Source organism: Chelonia mydas, chromosome 2 (assembly GCF_015237465.2).
Source record: "Chelonia mydas isolate rCheMyd1 chromosome 2, rCheMyd1.pri.v2, whole genome shotgun sequence".
Taxonomy (NCBI): Eukaryota; Metazoa; Chordata; order Testudines; family Cheloniidae; genus Chelonia; species Chelonia mydas.
The window spans coordinates 103,359,422-103,386,257 of record NC_057850.1 but is presented as its reverse complement, the minus strand read 5'-3'; the positions used below and the strand labels follow the sequence as shown (position 1 = coordinate 103,386,257).

Genomic DNA, 26,836 nt, shown 5'->3' with positions numbered 1-26,836 from the left:
TTTTGGGAACAGCACAGATGTAGTGTAGGAAACTGCTCTTTGTAGGAATGTGCTATTTAGGGTGTAGTGAGCATGCTCACAAAAACTGAGCATGCTCAGTATCATCTACTGAAGCCACTTCCTTTCACCCTGCCCTTATTAGCCATAAGATTCTGCTGACTGCTTTTTACAGAGGCTAAAAGGGGGTAAATTGACCCCTGGTCACACACAACCCCCCCTCCAAAAATTGACTGGTCAGAAGGGTCAAGCAGCTGGAAGCAGGGTTAGGATAGGGGCTGAAGGCAAAATCAGGGATGGGGGGGGAGAAGATAGAGTTAAGCCCGGGGTGAGGCACTGCCAGAGGGAGGCAGAGGGTAAAACCTCAGCAAAGGAAGGGGCAGAGCAGGCAACAGTTACACCACTGGACTGAGACACCAGTGTTTGGCCAAAAAAATAGGGTGGCCAGGCAGAGGGGCCTTTTTATTTGATCAGAAGGGCTTTTTTGCATGTTCACACAAACTGAGCATGATTAGTAACATCTTCTGAAGCCACTGCCCTTCACCCGGACCTTATTAGCCATAAGATTCTGCTGACTGTTTTTTACAGAAGTTAAAAAGGGGCAAAGGGGGGCAAATCGGAGGAGGGAGGTGGCCAGGGTCTGAGCAGGGGTTGAAAATTGACTGGCCGGGGGGTCAAGCAGCTGGAAGCAGGGATAGGATAGGGGCTGAAAGCAAAATCAGGGATGGGGTGGGGGAAGGAAACAGTTAAGCCTAGGGGTGAGGAACTGCCAGAGTGTGACAGAGGGCAAAACCCCAGCACAAGCAGGGGCAGAGGACCAAACAGTTACCCCGGTGGACTGAGACACTAGTGTTTGGCCAAAAAATAGGGTGGGGAGAGCAGAGGGGCTTTTTTATTTCCCCTTCCACAGACTACCTCTCAGCATGGGCTTCCCAGGCCTGTGTTCTTAAAGGCACAGGCATCCAAATGCCTAGTCACTGCAGCTCCTCTTTGATGTAACCTACTGAGGTGCTGCGGCAGGAGACTTACTTAATTCAGTGAAACCAGGCCTTTCCTACATCCCCCGCAGGGGGCTATACACCTTCCCTGGATTTCCCCAAGCTAGTTAGTCAACTAGTTAGTCAAACTAGTCAACTAGTTACAACAGTGTTGCCAATTTTGTCATTGGTTGGAAATTTGAACTGAAATTGAAACATTAATACACACTTTAAAAGCATATACAATGTATGATCAAATACTTGTACCTGAAAAAGTATAATAGGTTTGAAAAGCATGAACAAAGACTAGCTTCCTCACACAGCTGTTGTTTTTTCTGATTGCTGGCGCATTCGTTTTGGCAATGTTGGCCAACCTTATAATTTAAAATTATGATTTGTAAGCAAGGTCTGAATGAGCTCTTCCCTGACAGCTAATGAGGAGCCAGGGTTGGGGGGAAGGCTTCAGGACCAGACTGTATTTACATGAACTCACCTACTCTGCCTAGGTATCCAGCAGACAGAGCTGTGTTGCCCGAGCGATCAATTTTGGCTGGTGTTTTGGGAGTTTCTGTACTAAACATTTTTATTATATTATAATTAATTTTTACATAAGAACATAAGAATGGCCATATTGGGTCAGACCAATGGTTCATCTAGCCCAGTACTCTATCTTCTGACAGTGGCCAATGCCAGGTGCTTCAAAGGGAATTAACAGAACAGGGCAATTATTGAGTGATCCATTCCCTGTTGTCCACTCCCAGCTTTGGGAAAACAGAGGCTCTCAGAGCATGGTTTTAAACCTGCTGCCTATTAATGTCATTGAGTGACCCCTAGTTCTTGTGTTATGTGAGGGAGCTTTTCACTTTCTCCACACCAGTCAAGATTTTATAGACTTCTCCTCCCTCCCCCTTCCCCTACCCCAACAGTCTCTTTTCCAAGCCAGAAAGTCCCCCAGTCTTTTTAAATCTCTCCTCATATGGAAACTGTTCTATACGCCTAATCATTTTAGTTGCCCTTCTCTGTACCTTTTCCAACTCCAATATATCTTTTTTGAGATGGGGTGACCAGGACTGCACACAGTATTCAAGACGTGAGCATACCATGATTTATATAGTAAAAGTGGAGGAGCTTTTGCCAGACTGATCAGCAAAGCCAATGCAGACAAACTATGTGAAAAGGCTGAAAAACACCAATCCTCTGGACTGCATCAACGTGCAGAAAGCCTTATAAGCCAGTCATTGTCAAAGCCAATTTTAGAAGTACTTAATGAGACTGTTAAGAATGCTGGAGACACAACACAGTTGCTTACATATTTATACCTACCTCTGGAAATTTCCACATGCATCCAACGAAGTGGGTATTCACCCATGAAAGCTTATGCTCCAATATGTCTGTTAGTCTATAAGGTGCCACAAGACTCTTTGCCGCTTTTACAGATCCAGACTAACACGGCTACCCCTCTGATACTTAACACAGTTTATACGAACAAACATGGCTGTCACATCATGCTTTCTCTTTAAGCAAGAGATACCACACACTACAGACTGGAGGCCAACGTTAAGTGCATTGTCATTTGTTAATTCCGGAAGTTGGACACTGGTTCCGACCAAGACCAGCAAATGCTCGCTATCTTTCCTCAAGAAACTCAGCTGACTGGTTCGAAGCATGCAGGGCAACAGTGAAAGACTCAGCAGTTGAAAAAGTGAAGAACTCTCTCACCGCATTCAGAAAATGTGCATACATGGCTGATGAATGCACTGATGCAAATGGGTGTCAAGTATTAAGTCACTGTCTACATTATCTTGATATCAGTGGTAGATCAATAGATGAATTTCTAAATGTTCAGTTTATAGAATACACTTCAGCTGCATCTCTGACAACCCACATCTTAGAAGAGTTAAATGCTTGTCAGTTGAACCCCAAACAGATGGCTGCATGTGTATTTGATGGAGCTGCAAACTTCTCTGGAAGACACAGTGGAGTACAAGCTTTGCTCAGAGAAATAGTGTAACTCTGATCTCTCCAATACACACTACTGAGGCCATCTACTCCAACTAGCACTAATACAAGCTGCACAATCTTCAAAAGGCGTTTTAAAAGCTATAAATTTAATGTCTTCATTATACTCTTTTTCAGCAAGAGTCTAAAAGGACTGAATGTCTTGGAAAATATAGAAGATATATTGGGACAGAAGTTCAGATTAGTTCAACCTGGGAAAATCCACTGGCTTTCTCATGAACGATCCTTGGCTGTTGTCTTAAAATTACTGTAACCATTATTATTGGCTTTGGAAAGTAGCTACCAAGATGGGATGGATCTAAGTAGTGAGGCTGGTGGACTACTTTTGCTACTAAGTTCAGAGAACACAATCACCATTCTCTCTTGTAAGTCTACTGTTAAAACCACTTGGGTCAACCATCCAGGCATCTGCTAGAACAGGAATAGATCTCTCTCCAGCAATGGAAGCTACACTTGGCTCAATCAGAGAGATATCCATTGAAAACATACTGGAAGAAGCAAAGACTTCAGTTCAGCAGTTGACTAATTAGGACACTTATATTAACTCCTTAAAAGAAGAAAACAAGAAGTGTTTGTTAAGCCAGCTGAAAAAGTAAAGTACACTGACTTGATTCTTACATCTCTACAACAACTTTTGGATTCCATCAACCTCTACGTAGGTTTTACAGATGCCTGTCTTAAAAACACCAACCATTGAGTGGAGTGAGGCACTACCAGCAATGGGGCTACCATGTGATCAGGACTGAATAGAGAATTTGAACACAGAGTAGAATATCATATGATGAACGAATGTAGATTTGATTTCAACTTCTTTTTTATCATCACTATTGTTCGATCCAAATTTTGTGCTAGGTTTCCTGGGATGAAAGAAGTAGGAATTCATCAATTTCTGCTTCCAATCACAACAGCTACAGTTGAGCGTTCTTTTTCCTCATTGAATAGAATTTTGTGTCCTGAAAGAAGTCGCCTTCTGCCTGATCATGAGCATATCATGAAGGACTGGAAGTATCTGACACACGAGCAGCCACCAAAAATGAATGCACTGCATTCGAGAAGTTAATTAAGAGTTGTACAAAATTACAACAAGAAAGATGTAGATACAGTGCTTCATAGTTGGCTTGGAAAGCCAACTTTAATTTGTGTGATGATTTAAAAACGTGAGTTAAATCTAATAAAATGATCGTGAAACATTTTTCAGTTTTTACTATGGTGCCATACAGCCCACCTTTGCCCTAACAGTCTCACACCTCATCACTCCTCACCCTTCCCCCTGTATTTCTGAACACACACCCTAATCTCACATTCTGTGGAAAACACTGCAGTGAAATATTTTTTCTGTGATACTTTTTTATATCACATTCTGTCAGCTGCAGGATTCAGTATCAATTATCCTCCTAATGTAAATAGCAGGGTAGGTTTATTTATTTTGCTAGGCTGCTTCTCTGGCTCATTTGTTCATGGGAGAAGCCTGAATCTCTAAAGAGCTATTCACATCACCAAAAACACCATGTCAGTTTTTCCAATAGAACTCTTTGCCTCTCCACTAAGGTTTGTCTGAGTTTGAGATCATCAGTAGCAACAGTTATAATCATCCTATGTCATGTTTTCTAGAGATCATGAGCACTTTACCAACTGCAGGCTCAGTTATGACTCTAAAGCTTGAGCAATGGGGTGGAGGAAGAGAAGGTAGTGCATCTTCAAGCAGTGGTGGTAGGAATGGTGTTTGTGCTGGTGGAAGCCAAAGGAAGCCCTGGGCCACCAGGAGTACTGCGGAGTGAGGCTTGCCCTCACCAGTATAGAATAGGTGTAGCAGCATACAGTCCACAAAGGGCATGGCTCCTCGGGGGTGCTCACTATAGCTGGCAGTGCCTTCTGCCCCTACCTGTTTGCCATCAGGGTATTTAGGCAGCCGCAACATTATGGCTTCCACATGCATGGGAGTGTTTGCGGGAGGGAAAAGGACTTTTTGGCCCTCTTCTCACATCTACCACCACTAATGCCTCTGTGTGATGGCAGCCATATTTTGACCCTGTAATAAGTAAATAGGAACTGCTTCTGCCAGGAAAAATTTCAGGTGAGCATAGACGGTCCTCAGTAAGGGAAAGAGGAAATCCAAAATACTGCTCTCTCCTTTCTACCACCCCCAGAGAACACAATATAGCAGCATGGAGACAAGCCCATCTGGCTCATCTTTACCCTATAGACTTCAAAATCTATTTCTGAACAAGCCCTTTTATCTCCAATGAAATATTACCCCAGGAGCTTGCTGGATTCTATGCTCCCTTTGATCAGAAACCTTTCTCACTCAAGACCACAAGACAAGTGACTTGCTGCCTGTGCCTGCCTGCTGAGTTGATTAATAGTCAAAGATAGCACCAGCATAGAAGTATATTGAAGGTCAACCCTAAGGAAATTAAGATTTTAAATTATCCTCCACATGTCCCGCGTCCCACTACAATGAATCCAGGCTGGGTCGTTTGGAAGCTGAACACTTTATGCTTCCATTCCACACCACTGTCAAGTTTTAGCAAATTAGGACAAGTCAGCACATAAGAACAACCATATGTATCAGTAACTGCTAATAGTAACAATTCACTACCTCTCCCTTGGGTAGCAAATTCTTACAGATAGCAGTTTCACACACCCTATGGTGTAAGAAACTGCTATCTGTAGGAACGTGCTACCTGTAGCCCTGACAGGTCCTACTTTGCTAAAAACTGCAATCTGATATAGCTAATTCCTACAGAGAGCAGTGGTACCAATGGTTTTACCCACGAAAGCTTATGCCCAAATAAATCTGTTAGCCTTTAAGGCGCCACTAGACCCCTCGTTGTTTTTGTGGATACAGACTAACACGGCTACTCCTCTGATACATGAAATGATAGAGTTCATGATTCTAAAGAGTGGTAGGAGGGAGAACAGCAAAATAAAGATAATGGATTTCAAGACGACAGACTTTAGCAAACTCAGGGAGTTGTAGGTAAGATCCCATGAGAAGACAGCTGGCAGTTTTTCAAAGAGGCATTATTAAGGGCGCAAGAGCAAACTATCCCACTGCGTAGGAAAGATAGGCAGTATGGCAAGAGACTACCCTGTCTTAACCAGGAGATCTTCAATGATCTAAAAATCAAGAAAGAGTCCCACAAAAAGTGGAAACTCGGTCAAATTACAAAGGATGAATATAAACAAATAACACAAGTATGTAGGGACAAAATTAGAAAGGCCAAGGCACAAAATAAGATCAAACTAGCTAGAGACATAAAGGGTAACAAGAAAACATTCTACAAATACATTAGGAACAAGAGGAAGACCAAGGACAGAGTAGGCCCGTTACTCAATGAGGGGGAAAAACAATAACAGAAAATGTGGAAATGGAAGATGTGCTTAATGACTTCTTTGTTTCGCTTTTCACCAAGAAAGTTGGTGGTGATTGGACATCTAACATAGTGAATACCAATGAAAATGAGGAAGCAACAAGTTAAAAATTACTTAGACAAATTAGATGTCTTCAAGTCACCAGGGCCTGATGAAATGATTCCTAGAATACTCAAGGAGCTTACTGAGAAGATATCTGAGCCATTAGCAATTATCTTTGAAAAGTCATGGGAGATAGGAGAGATTCCAGAAGACTAGAAAGGGGCAATTATAGTGCCAATCTATAGAAAGGGAATAAGGACAATCCTGGGAATTACAGACGAGTCAGCTTAATTTATGTACCCAGAAAGATAATGGAGCAAATAATTAATCAATCAGTTTGCAAACACCTAGAAGAAAATAAGGTGATAAGTAACAGTCAGCATGGATTTGTCAAGAACAAACTGTGTCAGACCAACCTGATAGCTTTCTTTGACAGGGTAACAAGCCTTGTGGATGTGGGGGGAAGTGGTTATCCTAGTAGATCTTGACTTTACTAAAGTTTTTGATATTGTGTTGCATGACCTTCTCATAAACTAGGGAAATGCAACCTAGATGGAGCTACAATAAGGTGGGTGCATAACTGGTTGGAAAACCACTCCCAGAGAGTAGTTATCAGTGGTTCACAGTCATGCTGGAAGGGCATAACAAGTGGGGTCCTGTAGGGATCAGTTCTGGATAAGTTTCTGTTCAATATCTTCATCAGTGATTTAGATAATGGCATAGAGAGTACACTTATAAAGTTTGTGGACGATACTAAGCTGGGAGGGGTTGCAAGTGCTTTGGAGGATAGGGTTAAAATTCAAAATGATCTGGACAAACTGGAGAAATGGTCTGAAGTAAATAGAATGAAATTCAATAAGGACAAATGCAAAGTACTCCATTTAGGAAGGAACAATCAATCAGTTGCACACATATAAAATGGGAAATGACTGCCTAGGAAGGAGTACTGCAGAAATGGGTCTGGGCGTCATAGTGGAATAAGCTAAATATGAGTCAACAGTGTAACACTGCTGCAAAAAAAAAAACAAAAAAACCCCCAAAAAACGGAACGTCATTCTGGGATGTACTAGCAGGAGTGTCCTAAGCAAGACAAGAGAAGTAATTCTGCTCTACTCTGCGCTGATTAGGCCTCAATTGGAGTATTTTGTTCAGTTCAGGGCACCATATTTCAGGAAATAGGTGGACAAACTGTAGAAAATCCACAGAAGAGCAACAAAAATGATGAAAGGTCTAGAAAACAGGACCTATGAGGAAAGACTGAAACATGATAACAGTTTTCAAGTACATATACGGTTGTTACAAGGAGGAGTGAGAAGAATTGTTCTCCTTGACCTCTGAGGATAGGCCAAGAGCAAGGGAGGTGTAGGTTGGACATTAGGAAAAACTTCCTGTCAAGGTGATTAAGCACTGGAATAAGTTGCCAAGGGAAGGGAATCTCCATCCGTGGAGATTTTTAAGAGCGGGTTGGACAAACACACAGCAGGAATGGTCTAGTTAATACTTTGTCCTGGCATGAGTGCAGGGGGCAAACCGCTACCTGTAGGACTTTGCGGCATGAGGCAGCAGTTTTTTTGCAACAGTAGTTTCTTACAGCCCGCTGCAGGCAGTACATTTCTACAGGAAGCCGTTTCCAGGCCACCAGCGGGCGCACAAAGAGCCCAGGGCCAGGCCTGCCGACTGGGGAGCGGCTGGGGCCCGGGGATCCGGCTCCCGCTGCCCCGCCCGCCCCTCGCTCCCCGCCGCCGCGCGGCCATGGCGAGCTGGCGGCTCCCCTGGACCCGGCTGCGGGCGGCCCAGCGCCTGCTCCCGGCCCCGCTCCGGCGCAGCGGCTCCGGCCCGGCCCCGCCGCGGCTGCCCGGCCCCCTGGCGCGCTCGGGCGGCTTCGTGGGAGGCCGCTGGGTGCAGGCGGCCGCCGCCTTCCCCGTGCTGGACCCGGCCAGCGGCGCCGAGCTGGGGCGGGTGGCGGACTGCGGCGTGGCCGAGGCCCGGGCCGCGGTGAGAGCCGCATGGGAGGCCGGGCCCGGCTGGAGCGCGGCCCCCGCCAAGGTGAGAGCCCCGGGGGAGGCAGACGCGGGGGGGGTTGAGCGGAAAGCCGGGCCCAGGGAGCCCCCCCCCGCGCTCTGGGGGACAGGGACCCACAGGCGGGAGCTTTGAGGGAGGGTGTCCCGGGCTGCAGTCAGCTCCCCCCACCCGGGGGTGAGCGGGGCACGGCAGGACCTTGGGAGAGTGTGATGTACTCTCTAGGTGCGCCCACAGCATGCCCGCCTCTGCGGCTGTGACCCCCCCCGCAGGAGAGCCAGGCCGGCTGCCCCCTTGGCGGGCAGAGCCCAGGGCAGGGTTGGGGGCTTAAAGAGCTCCAGTGGGCTTGATTCAGCTGCCTCTGTTCTTGTGTGTGGTGTATTTAATCCCATACTACGCCTGGAAGCGCTTTGGGGCAGGGACTGGTGATGTGTAGCAGCAGGGAGGGTCTGACAGGCCTCTAGGGACAGCTACTAATAGGTCTGTCATTAATATGAGGGGTTAGTGGGCCCAGTTAGGTGGTGGTGCTTTAAATTTAAAAGCTGGCTTGAAGGCCACAAGTCATCTTACACATACCTTAGAACAGTGGTTTGCAACCAGCGGTACAGGTACACCTCAGAGGGCAGGGGGGTACACAGAGGTCTTCCTTGGGGTACATCAACTCATCTGGTTATTTGCCTAGGGAAGTCAGTACAGACTAAAATTTCGTAGAATAACTTGTTTATGCAGCTCTGTATACAGAGTGTTGCTCTTTCAAAACTTCTGAATGCATGCTCCACGCCTCGTCCCTCTCAGATTTTGGAAGGCACTTCAGATTCTTAAAGCTTGGGTCGAGTACTGTAGCTGTCTTTAGAAATCTCACATTGGTACCTTCTTCCTGTTTTATGAAATCTGCAGCGAAAGTGTTCTTAAAATGAACAACATGTGCTGAGCCAGCATCCGAGACTACTATAACATGAAATATATGGCAGAATGCAGGTAAAACAGAGCTGGAGACATACAATTCTCCCCCAAAGAGTTCAGTCACAAATTTAATTAAACCATTATTTTTTTAACAAGCATCAGCAGCATGGAAGCATGTTCTCTGGAATAGTGGCTGAGGCATGAAGGGACATGAATGTTTAGCATATCTGGCATGTAAATACCTTGCAATGCCAGCTACAAAAGTCCCGTGCCAACGCCTGTTCTCACTTTCTGGTGACATTGCAAATAATAAGTGGGCAGCATTATCTCCTATAAACGTAAACAAACTTGTTTGTCTTAGCGATTGGCTGCACAAAAAGTAGGACTGAGTGGACTTGTAGGCTCTAAAATTTTACATTGTTTTGTTTTTCAGTGCAGTTATGTAACCAAAAAAAAACAAAAACAAAAAAACAAAATCTGCATTTATAAGTTGCACTTTCACGGTAAAGAGATTGCACTACATGTATGAGGTGAATTGAAAAATACTATTTTGTTTGTTTTTACAGTGCAGATATTTAATCAAAAATAATATGAAGTGAGCACTGTTCAGTTTGTATACTGTGTTGTAATTGAAATCAATATATTTGAAAATGTAGAAAAACATCCAAAAATATTTAATAAATTTCAATTGCTATAGTTTAACTCAAAAATTAATCGTGATTAATCGCAGTTTTAATAGCACTGTTAATCGCGTAAGTTAACTGTGGTTAATTGACAGCCCTAATTTTTATATCTGATTTTGTAAGCAAGTAGTTTTTAGGTGAGCTGAAACTTGGGGTACACAAGACAAATCAGACTTCTGAAAGGGGTACAGTAATCTGGAAAGGTTGAGAGCTGCTGCCTTAGAAAAAGTGTTTTTTTGTTTTTGTTTTTTTCAAAAGCATATCCTCCTTTTCTCATTAACTGTTTATAAGCAAGTAGTCCTTTATATACATCTAAAGCATGTGAAACTGACTGCCACAAGATATTGAGGCCAAGGGCTTATTAGTTTCAAAAGAGGTAGACCTGTATACAAATAGTAACAGTGGGGAGAATATATATATGAGTACACACAGACGGATTTTCCTCTGAAACACTTGGTACTGTCTGAAAGAAGTTGACTGACTGAAAGGACCATAGTCTATAGTGGCATCACTAGCCCTCCAATACAATTTTGAATTCATGTCATCCTTACTCCGTTATCTTTTTTCTATTTGAACAGCACACATTCATTTATACATAAAGTATGAAGTTAATTCAGTATAGTAACATTCTTATCTTTCTTTTTTTTTAATATAAAAAGAAAAGGAGGACTAGTGGCACCTTAGAGACTAACAAATTTATTTGAGCATAAGCTTTTGTGAGCTACAGCTCACTTCATCGGATGCATTCAGTGGAAAATACAGTGGGGAGATTTATATACACAGAGAACATGAAACAATGGGTGTTATCATACACACTGTAAGGAGGTATTTTTTTTCCTTGCCTAGGAGAGAAGTGTGTTACTTCGCAAATGGTACAATTTGATGATGGAGAATAAAGATGACCTTGCTAAGATAATTACAGCAGAGAATGTAAGTTTTACATATAAAAATGTACTAATTTCAGCATCTTTCAGGCCTCTTTGCCAGCAAAGGACCCCTTTGGTAACAAAGGGTCTTATCCTGAGTGGTGGTATGTACCCACAACTCCCAGGCCTTAAGCAAGAAAGGCACATTAGCTATAGAATTTACCATGTAGGGCCTGATCTAAAGCCTGTTGAAGAAATGGAAAGACTCCTATAAATCCTTAGCCCAGACTCTGTCCGAAATGTACGTAACCTGGAATCAAAGTGCCATTTACTGTGCCTAGCACAATGACGAGGGCTCCTAAGTGCCATGGTTACACAAATAATAATAAGAGTAAAAATAATGACCTAAGTGACTTTTTTCAATCACTTTGGTCTCTTTGAAGTATTTCTGCATTGTGATTTAATCATAGGGGAAGCCTCTGAAAGAGGCAGAAGGTGAAATTCTTTATTCTGCCTCCTTCCTGGAATGGTTTGCAGAAGAAGCTTGTCGCATTTATGGTGACATCATTCCACCTTCAGTGAAAGATAGAAGGATCTTGGTGCTGAAACAGCCTGTTGGAGTGGCAGCCATTATCACCCCCGTAAGTGCAGCTGGATCTGTCAGACTGATTAAGGACTAACTTAGGGCTTTTGGCTCAGCTCTGAGAATGGGGTAGCATATACCGCCACGGCCCAGGAGAAACCCCCCTGAATCCCCCCTGGCCTTTTTCTGCTCCCCTCTCATTTGTTCTGGGTGGACTTTACTCCCCTGCATGGCCAAGTAGGACAGAGCACAGGCTCTAGATAAGATATGAGAAAGTTAGAGCATTGGTCTGGATGCGTTTCTACATTGAGTTACGTATCATGAGCCAAATAATGGCTTTTTCATACTGAAAATACGTGTCATGTTTTTGGTTTTCATGTTCCTAGGGATACGGATTTGTTTCCTCATATCTTTTTTCTCCACCTACTCTTACCAGCAGGTGCACCCCCAAAAGGTTGAAGTTTTTGAGTTAATATAGGTAGGACCAGTTTCTCACAGATGTAGAAATCTCTCTGCCATTTAATTAGTCGAATTTTTAGAGCATAAGAAAATTGGTAGTGGCATTATATACACGGTATTTTATAAATGCTGCCTCTTCTCCCCTTTTCGATTTTTGAAAAGTATTTAAATGTGAAAGTAAAGCAAAGTCTCATTCTTATACAAGATTTGTTTTGATTCTTCCTAGAAGTTGCAAAAATAGCTAGTTATTTGGGAGGGAGGGAAGTATGCAGCTTTTCTGATTTTTCATTGTATATTTCTCTCCACCTAGTGGAATTTCCCCAGCGCTATGATTACACGAAAAGTTGGTGCAGCTCTGGCAGCAGGCTGTACTGTGGTGGTGAAGCCTGCGGAAGACACACCATTATCAGCATTAGCACTTGCTGAGGTGAGCTTTTGCGCTGGTATTACATTAGCAATGGATTGTATCTTACAGTAGCAGTATGTAAACAGAAAGTGAAGTGGCATTCAAACATAACTCTTGGCTACAGTCTCACACAGAGAGAGTACAAATTTATTCTGTTAAGATGGTGGTTTAGATTTAATAGTTACTTTTAAAATAAATAAAAACGTTGGAATATATTATGGGCATATTAGGAGTATCTTCCAGCATTGGCCTAGCTTTGCAAAAGTCAGCTTTAACTTTAAATATCTTTGCTTTAGTTGATGTCAGCAACAGCCTATAGCAATGCCAACATGTAATGTTTATGGGGCCCAATATTGTGAATTGCTGAGCACCCTCAGCTCTCATTGACTCAGTGCTTATGTCTTCAGAGCAAATTTACAAATACATATATGAATATAAAAATATTACCTACCTGATCCTTATACAAAGTATGTTATTTTGTAACTGCATATTCACTGTTTCTCATTGCAGCTTGCAAACCAGGCTGGAATTCCAGCAGGAGTATATAATGTTGTCCCCTGTTCCCAACAACAAACTCCAGCTGTTGGGGAGGCCCTGTGCACTGATCCTTTGGTAGCAAAAATATCTTTTACTGGGTCCACTGCTACAGGAAAGGTACATGACAAGACCGTGAATGTCTGAAGGGTTTTTACTGAAAAGCAAGGGGAAGTGTTTTGAGGGGAGAAAGGTGTATATATAACATTTTCCTTTGGGGTGGTTCTTCCCCACACTGCAACAAACTTTCTTCGTTTCTGGTTGTTGAGGGCTTCACACAAATCCCTGAGCCTGTTAAGTACTTTTCCTTGAATTACTGTCCATTTAATCTGGTATCTGTTAGCTTTTTAGAACAATGGTAATCTTCATCAAATTACAAACTGGAATGATGCACAGCAGTTACTCAGGAAAGTTCAGCTCCAGAAACTGCTATTTCAGGTTACGTGATGACTTGACTCTAATGGGAACACCTCAGAATGTGCTGTTCAGTAATGTAGTGCATTACTGAAAGAAGGCAAGGGTCATGAGGTAAAATCTTTACTTAAGGCTAGATTCTACTCCCTTTACTCTGCGAGTAGTCTCATGGAAATCATTAGGACTATTTGAGGAATAAAATACTAGTGTGGGGGGTTAAGATGGTAGAATCTTTCTCTTAACAAGAAAGGGGCATTTTCTAAAATGGTCTGAGGAGGAATGGGATGACAGCGGGAAGGGTAAAATTTAAACTGGATATCAGGAGAAAAATCTTAACAGCAAGTTTTATTACAATGTGGAATGATCTTGCAAGGGAAAGTAGAAGCAGCTCTTCCCTGAGTTCTAGTTAAATAAAGGCTGGACAAAGTAATTGGGTGAAATCTTGGCCCTATTAATGTCAATGGGAGTTTTTCCACTGGAGACTTCAATGTAGGATCAGATTGCCTGCTTTGGCAAGGGAATGGGAAAGATGGACTATTGACTCTGTGGCGAATTTGTAGGTTCATTATGGGAGTTCAATCCCCACCAGAGTTAGTTCCCCCGCCTCTAAATTCTGATTTGTTAGTGAACTGATTATTTACACACTTATCCTGTTTGGTGTCTGCTGTATACTTGTAGATTCTGCTGCATCATGCTGCTGGCACTGTGAAGCGGGTTTCCATGGAGCTTGGGGGGCATGCTCCATTTATAGTGTTTGACAGCGCTGATGTGGACCGAGCTGTTGCAGGAGCTCTGGCTTCTAAATACAGAAACTCGGGGCAGGTGAGAGAATTATTTTTCTACCTTGCCTATTTCACGTTTTGGAGAATGAAAGAGCCCTATTTTTTGTGATTAAGCTATTTTTGCCTAACTTTATTTGCTTGGGAAAGGAAATATGCTGGATTGAGAAGATGAGTCTACAATGCCAGTTCAGTGCCTCTCTGCTGAAACTGCCAACAAGGGTATCAGTTTCAGATGATTTTGTCATATGGACATTTCACAAGCAATAAACTCACGTGAATTCCTGAAGACAACTCTCATTTCAGGCCATTAAAGTAGACACTACAAAGTGTATTTAGCTCTGCTTTAAATCAGTGGCTCACAGTTTTTGGGCAACCAAACCTGTTTGTAAGGATGTTTGTCAGGAACAGTATCCCCGATAATGTCATGGCAAACCTGGTGGCTGAACTTTGTGACTTTGTCCTCACCCATAACTATTTCACATTTGGGGACAATGTATACCTTCAAATCAGCAGCACTGCTATGGGTACCCGCATGGCACCACAGTATGCCAACATTTTTATGGCTGACTTAGAACAACGCTTCCTCAGCTCTCGTCCCCGAATGCCCCTACTTTACTTGAGCTACATTGATGACATCTTCATCATCTGGACCCATGGAAAAGAAGCCCTTGAGGAATTCCACCATGAGTTCAACAATTTCCATCCCACCATCAACCTCAGCCTGGACCAGTCCACACAAGAGATGCACTTCCTGGACACTATGGTGCTAATAAGCGATGGTCACATAAACACCACCCTATACCAGAAACCTACTGACTGCTGTTCCTACCTACGTGCCTCCAGCTTTCATCCAGACCACACCACACGATCCATTGTCTACAGCCAAGCTCTACGATACAACTGCATTTGCTCCAGCCCCTCAGACAGAGACAAACACCTACAAGATCTCTATCAAGCATTCTTACAACTACAATACCCACCTGCTGAAGTGAAGAAACAGATTGACAGAGCCAGAAGAGTACCCAGAAGTCACCTACTACGGGACAGGCCCAACAAAGAAAATAACAGAATGCCACTAGCCATCACCTTCAACCTCTCCAACGCATCATCAAGGATCTACAAGCTATCCTGAAGGACGACCCATCATTCTCACAGATCTTGGGAGACAGGCGAGTCCTTGCTTACAGACAGCCCCCCAACCTGAAGCAAATACTCACCAGCAACCACACACCACACAACCACTTAACCCAGGAACCTATCCTTGCAACAAAGCCCGTTGCCAACTGTGTCTACATATCTATTCAGGAGACACCATCACAGGGCCTAATCACATCAGCCATGCTATCAGAGGCTCATTCACCTGCACATCTACCAATGTGATATATGCCATCATGTGCCAGCAATGCCCCTCTGCCATGTACATTGGTCAAACTGGATAGTCTCTACGTAAAAGAATAAATGGACACAAATCAGACGTCAAGAATTATAACATTCAAAAACCAGTCAGAAAACACTTCAGTCTCTTTGGTCACTCAATTACAGACCTAAAAGTGGCAATTCTTCAACAAAAAAACTTCAAAAACAGACTCCAACAAGAGAGTGCTGAATTGGAATTAATTTGCAAACTGGATACAATTTGACTTAGGCTTGAATAGAGACTGGGAGTGGATGAGTCATTACACAAAGTAAAACTATTTCCCCATGTTTATTCCCCACCTCCACCCCTCACTGTTCCTCAGACGTTCTTGTCAACTGCTGGAAATGGCCCACCTTGATTATCATTACAGAAGGTGCCCCCCCCCCCCCCCCCCCCGCTCTCCTGCTGGTAACAGCTCACCTTAAGGATCACTGTTGTTACAGTGTGTATGGTAACACCCATTGCTTCATGTTCTCTATGTATATAAATCTCCCCACTGAATGCATCCGATGAAGTGAGCTGTAGCTCACAAAAGCTTATGCTCAAATAAATTTGTTAGTCTCTAAGGTGCCACAAGTACTCCTTTTCTTTTTTCACCTAATCCTGTATTCCTTGTGCCCCTAGGATGCCCAGTGAAGTTAGTGGTAGTTGAGGGTGTGCAGGAGAAGTCATTTTCAATAGTGACACATCCCCATATCCCTTTTCCTGGAGCCAATAGCTTCTTTGTCCCCTACCTTAATGATAAACCTGAAATCCAGTCTCTGTTCTGGCACCAGCTGCCCCTTGTTCAGTTGTGTATAATCAAACTTGCATTGGAATTGACGGTTGTTCAAACCCCGTTTCCCAGAGGATTGAACTGTGTTGTAGCTTAAAATTCAGATAGTTGAATAAGGTACAGGCAGGCCCAAGACAGAGATTTCAGTGGCAGCCGCTAGCCTGAATACCAGTCACGAGTCTTGAGTGCCAGTGGTTAGGAACCACGCTTCTAACCAAGTCAGGTCCCAAACCTGAGTTAGATATGTACAAAATGTAAATGAGGGAAGGATGAGCAATAGCGCATGGTGAAAGTGTTTAACTAGATGGAATTTTTTTTTTAAATCAGGTTCACTATCCTTAACCGTTATCTGTGTGTGTGTGTTCAGGCTCAGTTTATAAATGATACAAGCAGTTTAAGATAAAGAGGTGGAAAGAATTCCTCCTTTACTTGTCAAGATTCGGTGTTTCTCCGCAGACACAGTTGCTATCATTAACACCTAAAACAGAGTGTGTACAGCTCACTAAGTTGGTTTAGAGCCAATCCTGCAAGATCTTAGTCAAGCAAAAAACCCCAAACCAACAACCCCACCTCCCCCCCGCGTCTACGTTGCTTTAAGTGTTAATTAAATCAGCAGCATCTTGGGAAAACAGTGAATGGTGTTCTGTGTGCAGGTTATTTGCGCAAGGCTGGCAGTTCAAAAATGCATCTCTGCTTATATATGGAGCATGTTTGATTATGAAAATAGTTATGAGACAAACAAATATGGTAAAAACCTATCTGCCGATTTTAGAGTTACTTTTCAGGGTAATTGGCATTTATATTGGAGTTCAGTGCGCTTGGCACTATTAAAGACAATCATTGTTCTGAGGTGCATACTGCCTAGAAGATGTGGAGAAGGCACATGACTGATGTGGGTTAGTAGTCATTAACCTTGCAGAAGAAGCAAGTTTTAGGTGGATTTTGAAAAGAACCTGATTAGCATGAAATAATTTCACTAGTCAAAGTGAGGGGACAGCATGAGAGAAAATGCAAAGACTGGCCTGGGAGAAGGAAATGAGGATAGTAATGAGGCTGGAATCTTTGGTAGAACAAAAGTGGTGAATGGGGACATGACAACATGAAACAAGACCCAAGATATAAACCAAGACAGAGCCATGTAGGATCTTATATGCAAGGGTAAGGAATTTAGACTTGATATAGAAAGTTTTCAAAGGGGGATAATGTAGCCTGACTTGCAAAGGAACATTATTTTAGCAGTTATGTATTGGAGAACATCAAGCAAAAGCTTGTAGTAATCAAGGCAGGAGGAGAGGAGGGTGTAGACAGAACAAAGGGTCAGAGTGAGCAGGTGTTCCTTCCCCAAACCTACAAATCCAACTTGTAAAATTCAGACCCTCCTTCATGTGGGATTTGGCTGACTTAACACAGACAACAATAAGATAACAGAAATATCAGCTCCTACTTTTGCTTAGATGCCGAGTCTGCTACTTAACCCACATCCTGTATCTCTTTGGTTAGAGGATAATTCCCACCACACCTCCCTTGTATCCTGGTAGATACATATATCAGAGAATCCGTGACCCCCACTTAACTCTTTCCTAGCAGGATCCACACCTGCTAACAGGGTGACGGTGTTTCAGGGAAACACTTACAGCTTGTTAGTGTTTGATTTTCAGAGTGTTGTAATGAGAGAAGGGCAAACCTTAGTAACAGCCTATGTGGGTGAAGAGAAGGCATGGAAGGAAGTGTAATGGTAACTAGTTACTGTGCTGTAAAAAATGGTAAAAGCACTAAGCTTTGTCTTTTGTTATTCTTTCATGTTTGTTTTCAGACATGTGTTTGCACAAACCGGTTTTTGGTGCAAAAAAAGGTCCATGATGCATTTGTGGAAAAATTTGCCAAAGCCATTGAAAGAGAGCTACGTGTAGGAAATGGATTTGATGAAGGAACTACCCAAGGGCCATTAATTAATGAAAAAGCAGTGGGAAAGGTATATGTGTGTGTGTATATATATATAAAATCAAAATATACTGATTTCACTTTTGAAATTGTAATTTATATTTTTAGGAAGTATTAAACACATTGTATACCCAGTTTTGTCTAATACCTGTTTTATAAGACTATATTTGCCACTCTACCTGGAATGGTCCCTTACAGTATATGCTATTTACTTAATCTGTTCCGCCTTTCATTTTGCGGTGATGCTGGGAGTACCTTTTCCAGATCTCAAGAAGAGCTCTGTGTGGCTCAAAAGCTTGTCTGTCTCATCAACAAAAGATATTACCTCATCCGCTTTGTCTCTCAATATTTGCAGAAAGTATTCTCTCCTCAAAGCCCACAGTGATGTGAACAGGAGTAATTACAGTGATCATTGCCTTGTTAAACTAGGAAAAGAAAAGGGAATAATCTACCAAGAGCAAGCCTTTTTTCCTAATTTTATTCTGATTGGTATTTTTTTGGAGAACATTTGTAAAGGCTTAACAGACTGTGGGAGTTGTATTGGGTATATTCATGTCTCTAGGTAGCATGACAGTTTTTGTTTTGAACAGTCTGTTTTTGTGTATCAAAACTAAGCAGAAAAATAAATTAAGGCTAAAACTCTTGGGGGCTCTGAATGTGCAGGGCGACTTTTAATTTTGTTTTGCATTTGTACGTTTTAGGTATTTTCCTAAAGAAAGGTGCATTTTCGTTTATATAAATAGTTATATTTCTTCACATACATTTATTCAGATTCTTCATTTTTTACATTTTTTCATTATATGGAAAATGAGGAGTGGCATTGCATTTATTTATTAGATGATGATTTTTTATTCCTAATTTGTGTGAAGATGCTACAGCCCCCTAGGTGCCTATCAGCATCTTTAGGTGCATAAATATCTTTGAAAATCTGGCCCCTCTCCTTTAAATTTCTAGAATTAGTAGAGTTCACCTTCTCCCACCTGGGTTTTTTTGTATTATAATTCATAGATTGGAAGAGGAACACAAGCTCTCCTACTTTTTCAACTCCCAGTTGGTTTCTTAATTTGGATGATCCAAAAGAAGAAAATATATTCTCTGCACCAGCTGGCTAAATTGAATACAAAAGTAAAATTAAGGAAAAAGCTTTTCTGTGCAACAAGAACTGAAAGTACTTGCATTAGGAAAAATGTCAATACCACCATTCACTCTGTTGTAAAGAATGAAAATAATATAGATATTTAATGCACCATATGACATTGACATATTTATAAAGCTTGAATTGACCTCAACAGTTAAAGGTTCTCCTCCCCGCCCCAATTCTGTTTACATTTAAAAAGTAGCACTCTTTAACTTACAAAAATTTGCAGATGACTCACTGGTATAAAGTAGGTTTTTTTTAATTCATTTTTTAAAAATGATTTGAATAGATTGTAGTAAGTTTAGGCCTTTACCGTAGGTTACCATAAATTCAAATTTAATTTTAAGGTCTTGTTTTTAAAAATAAAAATCTGATTTTATATCTTTAAAAATCCATTTTTTGTCCACCCGGGCTGGTGTTCATAGAAGTTAGTTTAATGTGTGTTCTGTTCACGTTAGAGAATAGATGGAGATATTGTCTCTCCAATACCACCTTGAAGACTTGCTATTGTGGGCTAGTCTACACTGGCAGCGCTTTAACGTGGCTTGTGTGGTCATGGCAGAGAGCTCTCCCAGCGCTCTTAAAAAAACCATCTCCACGAAGGGCATAGCTACCAGCAATGGGAGCGCAGCTACCAGCGTTGGTGCACTGTCTACACTGGTGCTTTTCACACCCCTGAGCAAGAAAGTTGCAGCGCTGTAAATTGCCAGTGTAGACAAGCCCTGAGATAGGATAGTTTTCTTCTGTCAGTAGGTAAGCACTGCATGGTCTTTTGTATCTCTCTCTGACAACGCTGACCATGAATGTGTGGCCCTGATCCTGCAAAGACTTACAGATGTGCTTAACTTTTCTTGACTTCAGCAGGACTAATAAGCGTCCGTAAAGTTAAGCATTTATGTAAATCTTTACTGAATTGCAGCCCTGCATTGCAAGTGATCCTGGTCTGTAAATCTGAAATTCAGGTTATGTTCAGGAGGAGAGATGAAAATTCAGCAAAAAGGGAGGTTTTAAGCAGTGTCTCAGTCCTCTAAATAAGGAGCAGAATAAACCCTTTTTGTCTAATGCCCTGTTTAATCTTGGGGAATCTTGTTGTGTATTCAAAGAAAAGAAGACCAAACCTTTACTGCTAAATGCTAGCTTGAGTATCTCTTATTTTGCTCATCTCAGGTGGAGAGACACATTAGCGATGCGGTTTCTCAAGGAGCATCCATTGTGACAGGAGGGAAACGACACAGTTTTGGAAAGAATTTCTTTGAGCCTACTCTGCTCAGCAACGTCACAACAAACATGCTTTGCACGCAAGAAGAGACATTTGGTCCCTTAGCACCAGTTATCAAGTAAGATAATCCATTCTTCAGATTAACATAGAGAAAGTTTAGTAAACTTCAAAAAAGTATTTTATTTCATGTGAATAAGTATACAATCTGCATAATTATTATTATTCTTCCACAGATTTTTTTTTGGGGGGGGCTTCTGATGAGATTACTTTTCTCTCTCTCTCTCTCGGATTTTTACTTATTAAAACTGTACCTGTAATTTTGACCTGTAAACTTTTTTTCAGTGAGGTTTTTTATTTTTTAAATGGCACCTGCAGTTTAACGAGGGAGGATAACAGTAAAGACCATCAATCTTCATGCTCCTTTAAGGGACCTGAGAGCTTTTGCATTTTGTCACATGACCTAATAGTTCTGTGTTTCTCTGATCCAAAGTACCCTTTGGACAATTTTCCCTCTCTAGCAGTCTTTTTTTCTATGAGGGTTTTTTTTTTTCCCCCCTCCCCAGTATGATTGAACCTGGTAGGACTCAGTGGGGGGAAGATTTACGAATCTTTCTCAGGTGTGAGATCTTGTCAAGACAGGGAAAGTGAGTGGCGGGTTTAAACCACATTAGTTGACAAGTGTTAACACATTTTAAAATTTAATGTAACTCAAGGGAAATGGCAAAAGCACCCTGGCTTGAGGCTGAAAATTAAATAATAAAACAATAGAAATATACCAAGGAGAACAAACCTAGATTCACTTTGTCCCATTTGCAGTGAGGCTGCTTCTCAGTATCCAGAGACCAGGAAGGCAGTAAGGATTACTTCCTTTTCCACCCCGCTATGTTGATTGCAGGTCTCACTGGTTCTCTGTTTCTTTATATTGACAGGTTTGATACTGAAGCAGAAGCTGTTGCTATAGCAAATTCAGCCAATGTGGGTTTAGCAGGTACGTTCTCCCTTTTCAGACAGATACACCACTGTGCAGCTACAAACTTGAGCTTAGTGTTGCAGTGGTGTGAGATGAAGAATTTGATTTTGATTATTTCTGTTTGCTAATAAGCACCTTCCCCAAAACCTTCTGCTGCCATGTCCTTTTGATTTTTGTTCTATGTTAACAATATATTTTTACATTCATGTGACAGGATATTTCTATTCTCAAGACCCAGCCCAGATCTGGAGAGTTGCAGAGCAGCTGGAGGTTGGAATAGTTGGTGTTAATGAAGGAATAATTTCCTCAGTGGCGTGCCCTTTCGGTGGTGTGAAACAGTCTGGCTTAGGACGAGAAGGTTCAAAATATGGTATTGATGAGTACCTAGAAATAAAGTATGTCTGTTTTGGAGGCTTATAATAATTTGCAAAAATGACACAATCCACAAAGGCCTGGAAAATAATGGCCTGTTTGGGGTGGACTGTCTGTATATTAATGTGACTGTTACCCTCTTCAAATCCAAGTAATGCTGTTGTGTGACTACATGTAGAGAGAGATGTTTCATGTAGCTCTGTGCTGACACTTGTAAAACACAAATATTACTAGTTACATAGATTTAGTAGTAATACCCAATAGTTGAATGACAGTGCCTCTTAGATGGGGGATGAGGGAGGAATAGTTTCTGTTATTTGGGTTACCTTATGTAAATAGGAAGAATTTGGAGATTTGTGCATAATGAAGATCATAATTTCTGTTCTGGAGGACATAAGCAATTTTTTTTCCTTCAGAATATTCACGCATCTGTGTAGGGAGTGGAGAAGTGTTGGGGAGGGTAGCCTGTCCTTCATGGTTTTGTGCCAAATATGCACTTAATTCTCAACTTGCTAACGCTGTTGTAGAACTTTTTCAGATTGCTTACTTTTATTAACGTTTGCAGGAGAACTTGGTGCTTGTGAAGGGGAGGAATTAGTAGTAATGGCTGGAGCCAGGCATTCTTATAGGCTAGTGTGCAGCTGTGTCAGTACACATCACTGCTAATTGCAATACCACCTGCTGTTGCAGCTTTGCCCTCTCCAGAGCAGACATCCTAACTTATGCCTAAGAGTTTCAGCAACAGATACACAACCTGTGCTACCACGTAAACAAGGGCTGTAAGTCGCAGTAGTGTGTATAAACTGGTTGCCTAATGAGTCAGTGGAGCTTGGGGGATGGCTAGCTTAGTGTGTAGTAGAGGAATGAGAGGACTGTATGCATGTTGCAGGGACACTCTGCTGAGCTGTTCGGGTGTGTGGGGGGAAGAGATTTATGTAAATGAGCTCCACATGACAATATATATCCATTCATTCCCCTGTGCAAGACCAGTATGACCCCACCTGGGAAAGGGAAGAGGATGGTCAACATAAATGTTGCCAACCAACTTTTTAAGGAGTGCTTTCCTCCCACTCCTTCAAAGAGCCACTTCAGCTTGCTCAACTACAGAGCCTCAGCAGGTGGTACTGCTCCTGCGGCTTTGTGCCTTAAATGCTACCAGGCCCTGGACTGGGCTCCTTGTCACATGGGCAGATGTCCATCGCGGAGTGGGACAAAACCCCAAACTCATCTAACTTACAACCTAATAAGGATTATATAGGTCTTCAGAGGCAGACTTTGTATGTCATCTGCTTAGTCTATGTAGCCTCAACTGAAAGCATCATTGAAAGGTGATGTAAAAGTTCCTTAATGTGACGCAAATAATGGTGTTTTGACTTAAAATAAGCACTTTATTCACCAAACTAAACTTCCTCAGAAGATCCTATAGAAAATTTTAAACTGGCTTTTCAGAGGCTGGGGAGTAGAAGTTGTGTGTTTTCATTTTTGGCTAACTGCTGTTTAGCCAGACTTTTACATTTAATTACAGAATGAAAGTGAGCGGACGGCTCTCTAGATGAATGTACCGTGTCAAATAGACAATGGTATTCAATTAAACCAAGGTAGGGGGAAATTATTTTTGGAATGACACTTACGTTTAACAGAAAAGCAAGGTGGAGCAGAGCTTCACAGAGCTTTCGCAAGCGAACACGGAGGAGTATTGATTGCTACTCAACATTTTAAATGTTATTTAGATTATTTTTATATTACACTGGGTGTGGCTGGAGCTCATTCCTTACAGTCTGTAAAATGCATGAGTGCATTGTGCTGAATTGATGCTACAAACAGGGTTTGGAAAGGACACTCATTGCCCTTACAGAAGTCCCTAATGCAATACATATAAAAATGAAGGCACTGAGGCTTTATCACCTGCAGTGTATGCTTTTGGAGTTAATAAGGAGAAGACAGATGTACCTGTTCATATTAACCACTTTTAAACTCTTGTAGATGAGCATACAGAGTACCCTGATTTTTTGAGAGCATTGTGTTATGGCATGTATGAAAGTAGGGCAGCTAGAACAAGGTATCTTAGTCATCCATTTCTTATTCAGCAGAAGGTGCTGCACAAAAATACAGCCAGTACTTGCTACATCCCAAAGTACTATAGCTTAAATACGGCAAGCACACAGGCAGTTTTATAAGTACCTTAGACAGATGGACTCATCCGTCACTTCAGCCAGGCACTCAAATTGCACTGCTCTCATCAGTTGCCTCTATGTCAGGTGCAACACTGTTGGTTGTCTTAAAATTTTGGTGTCTTGTTTTATGAGGCTGGATTTTCTTCTCTGAATAGAATTAAATGAAACTTGAGTAAATTTTTACTCTTTACCCAGCACAAGATATCTTTAAACTGTGTCTGACAACAGGAAGCACAAACCTTTTGTTACATAACTTTAACAAAAAGAAAAGGAGTACTTGTGGCACCTTAGAGACTACCAAATTTATTTGGGCATAAGCTTTCATGAGCTACAGCTTATGCCCAAATAAATGTTAGTCGCTAAGGTGCCACAAGTACTCCTTTTCTTTTTGAGAATACAGATTAACACGGCTGCTACTCTGAAACCTGTCATAACTTTAACAGTATCTTAGATTAACTTTAAAAAAAAATTCTTTGTCAAGGTTTCCTCCATAGCCTGGACTCCAGTGTTTGAATCTGTATGGTTTTCTAGGCAATGTCTACGTCAAATAGCACAAATTGATCTTTCTTACAAATGTTGTACTCTTATCAAAAACTGTGATCCTTTAAGAAAACATAGACTTTGAATTCTTACGTTTCAGTTCGATTTAGTTTGTGATTGTCTAGCTTTTTTCTAATGTAATGTGTGTTCAAAGAACGCATGCTATTTAGCAAAGAAACTGAACTGTTTTCAAGAAATAAATATCTAACACCTGTGAAAACACTGGATATTGTGGGCATTCACTTTTCTGTGTTAAATTGATTGTTAATTAGGCTGTTTAAGACTCAGTTGCTGTTTAAGTCCAGGTGCCATATATTTGCATTAGTTTTCATTTATTTCAGATAAGCCAAACAGTGGAAGAAATGCATGCTGTGTACATTCAAAAGAGGCTGTTTTGTAAGTGTCAGAGTTTAGACCACCACATGGCAATCTCTTGTATTTTTCAAAGTGATGTAACTGTTTGATAGGCAATGATGTGCACATTTGTCTTTCATCTGAGCATCTTCAAGCATTTTACAAATACTAAAGATTCTGAATAGCCCAAGTGTTGGGAACTAATAATACATCAAGCCTTCTTAAATCAGGATGGTGGACCTTTCACAATAGATAGTTTACACCCAGTAGCTTTTTAGGTCTGCACTGTTTTTTCTCCCAAGTAGGCCCAACACCATTTCTGACCACCATAGGAATGCTTTTTCAGTAAGTTACCTTACGTAACGCATTTCCCCACCAACATGCTGCCTTGACCAACTTTGTTCAATTGAGCAAAATAAGTGGAGGCGGCTCTTGATCCTAAGGCTTCCCAGAAAGTTGCTCCCGCAGAGGCAATAAGTGCATTGCCATATTGTGTGGCATTCAGCATGATTATAATAGTAGACGCATTTGCAGTACTTAATGTGTAAAATTTGCCTGGTATCTGTCAGAACTTGAATTCTGCTTGGAGAAAGTAGCGAGCATGTTGTGCTGCACTTTGATTTGACAGTGAGGTGTAAAAGTCTAACAAGTATCTTACACGAGCCAACTAGCTTGCACTCTGCTGCATATTCACTTCCTGAGGAAAACTTGGAAAATCTGCCCTCTTCATAGACACACATTTCAGTTTCTACAATTTAGTACTGTGAAACTCGCCATTGGGCATGTCTGCTAGGCTACCTCTGAAATAACTGGTATGTTTCTTCATTGTATCATGCAGGTGCTCCATGCAGGAAATTTTGCAATCCCGTGAGTAAGGAGCTCTCAGTAATCACTGATTTGGCACTAGGATATCCTTCCATCTTATAATGGCCATTTTCATTTGCGGTAGCCCTAGGAAATGACTTTGGCCCTCGCCCTACAATTTGACATGAGGTGCATTCTCTTTCTCCCACTGCTGAGATGTCTGGAAGACAAACTTTATAGAGAATTAAGTATGGCATACACAACTCAGAGGCTAAAGTTTAGCTGTTGTCAGTAGCATCTCCTATCCAAGACCCCTTTCCCTAGGAAACTTTGAGGCAGCATTTGTCTCCAAACAACTGGATCTGGTCATGCTGTCTTGATCACCTGAGCATATTCCTACCTCAAAGTAGTTTCACTCTGAATTGTGACTGTAAAAGTAGTTCCTTCTTACTGAGCAGTTCTGTTCCTAGGGTGTATTCAGCATCATAACTGGCTGCTGTAGTGATGGATGAAAAGAGTGGGGGATTTATTTACTCCTTTTAGTATTACAGAGACACAGCATCTGGGGGGGAAGCTATACAGGGTCTTATTCCTTTCTGTTCATCAGCAGAATTGTTAATTAAGTTACAGATATATGATCAAAGGCAACCCTTTGGAAGACAATTAACTACATGTGTATCCTCTTGAAAACAATGGAGATGAACTTGTGTAAATGAATGCAGAATGTGGCCAACAGCACATGGAAAAGGAGAATTGACTTGGTTTTCAGATCTCAGCCTGAGCTTGCACAGCTGGCAATTAGGACATTTTACTTATAAACAAATCTGATCTGTAATTGAGGCAAAAATAGGGAATCTTATGTTTTCATTGTTTAGCAAAGTCACTTTTCAACGCTAGGATAGACAAAACTTGTTGCAGCTGGCCCTACTGCAGAATTTCTGGCCGAGTTGGAAATGCCTAGTATTTGAGGAAAGGGAGAAGCAGGATTATGCTGGCTTAAGTGTTATACAGAAGGCTACAGGCCATGCCACGTACAGAACACTTAAGAATCATAACTACTCCATCCTCTTACC

At 41.7% G+C, this 26,836-nt stretch overlaps 1 protein-coding gene across 2 annotated transcripts; it reads left to right on the top strand.

Annotated features, from left to right (window-relative positions):
• The first annotated feature begins 8,008 nt into the window (after positions 1-8,008).
• On the top strand, positions 8,009-24,827 carry ALDH5A1 (aldehyde dehydrogenase 5 family member A1). 2 transcript variants are annotated; one of them, XM_037893043.2, is made up of 10 exons: positions 8,015-8,456; positions 10,862-10,945; positions 11,352-11,522; positions 12,234-12,350; positions 12,840-12,983; positions 13,956-14,099; positions 18,065-18,223; positions 20,498-20,667; positions 21,479-21,537; positions 21,734-24,827. In XM_037893043.2, exons 1-10 carry the CDS (start codon positions 8,163-8,165, stop codon positions 21,937-21,939), a joined length of 1,548 nt encoding a protein of 515 aa, XP_037748971.1. In that variant the 5' UTR covers positions 8,015-8,162; the 3' UTR covers positions 21,940-24,827. The 2 variants fall into 2 exon arrangements, with proteins under 2 accessions (XP_037748972.1, XP_037748971.1); XM_037893044.2 differs by lacking the exon at positions 13,956-14,099 and having other exon boundaries at positions 8,009-8,456.
• Positions 24,828-26,836: the final 2,009 nt, after the last annotated feature.

Coding starts and splice junctions, on each gene's coding strand:
- ALDH5A1 (XM_037893043.2), top strand. CDS start 8,163: ATGGCGAGCTGGCGGCTCCCCTGGACCCGGCTGCGGGCGGCCCAGCGC. Junction 10,946..11,351: donor AGATAATTACAGCAGAGAAT/GTAAGTTTTACA, acceptor ATTTAATCATAG/GGGAAGCCTCTGAAAGAGGC. Junction 12,984..13,955: donor GGTCCACTGCTACAGGAAAG/GTACATGACAAG, acceptor GTATACTTGTAG/ATTCTGCTGCATCATGCTGC.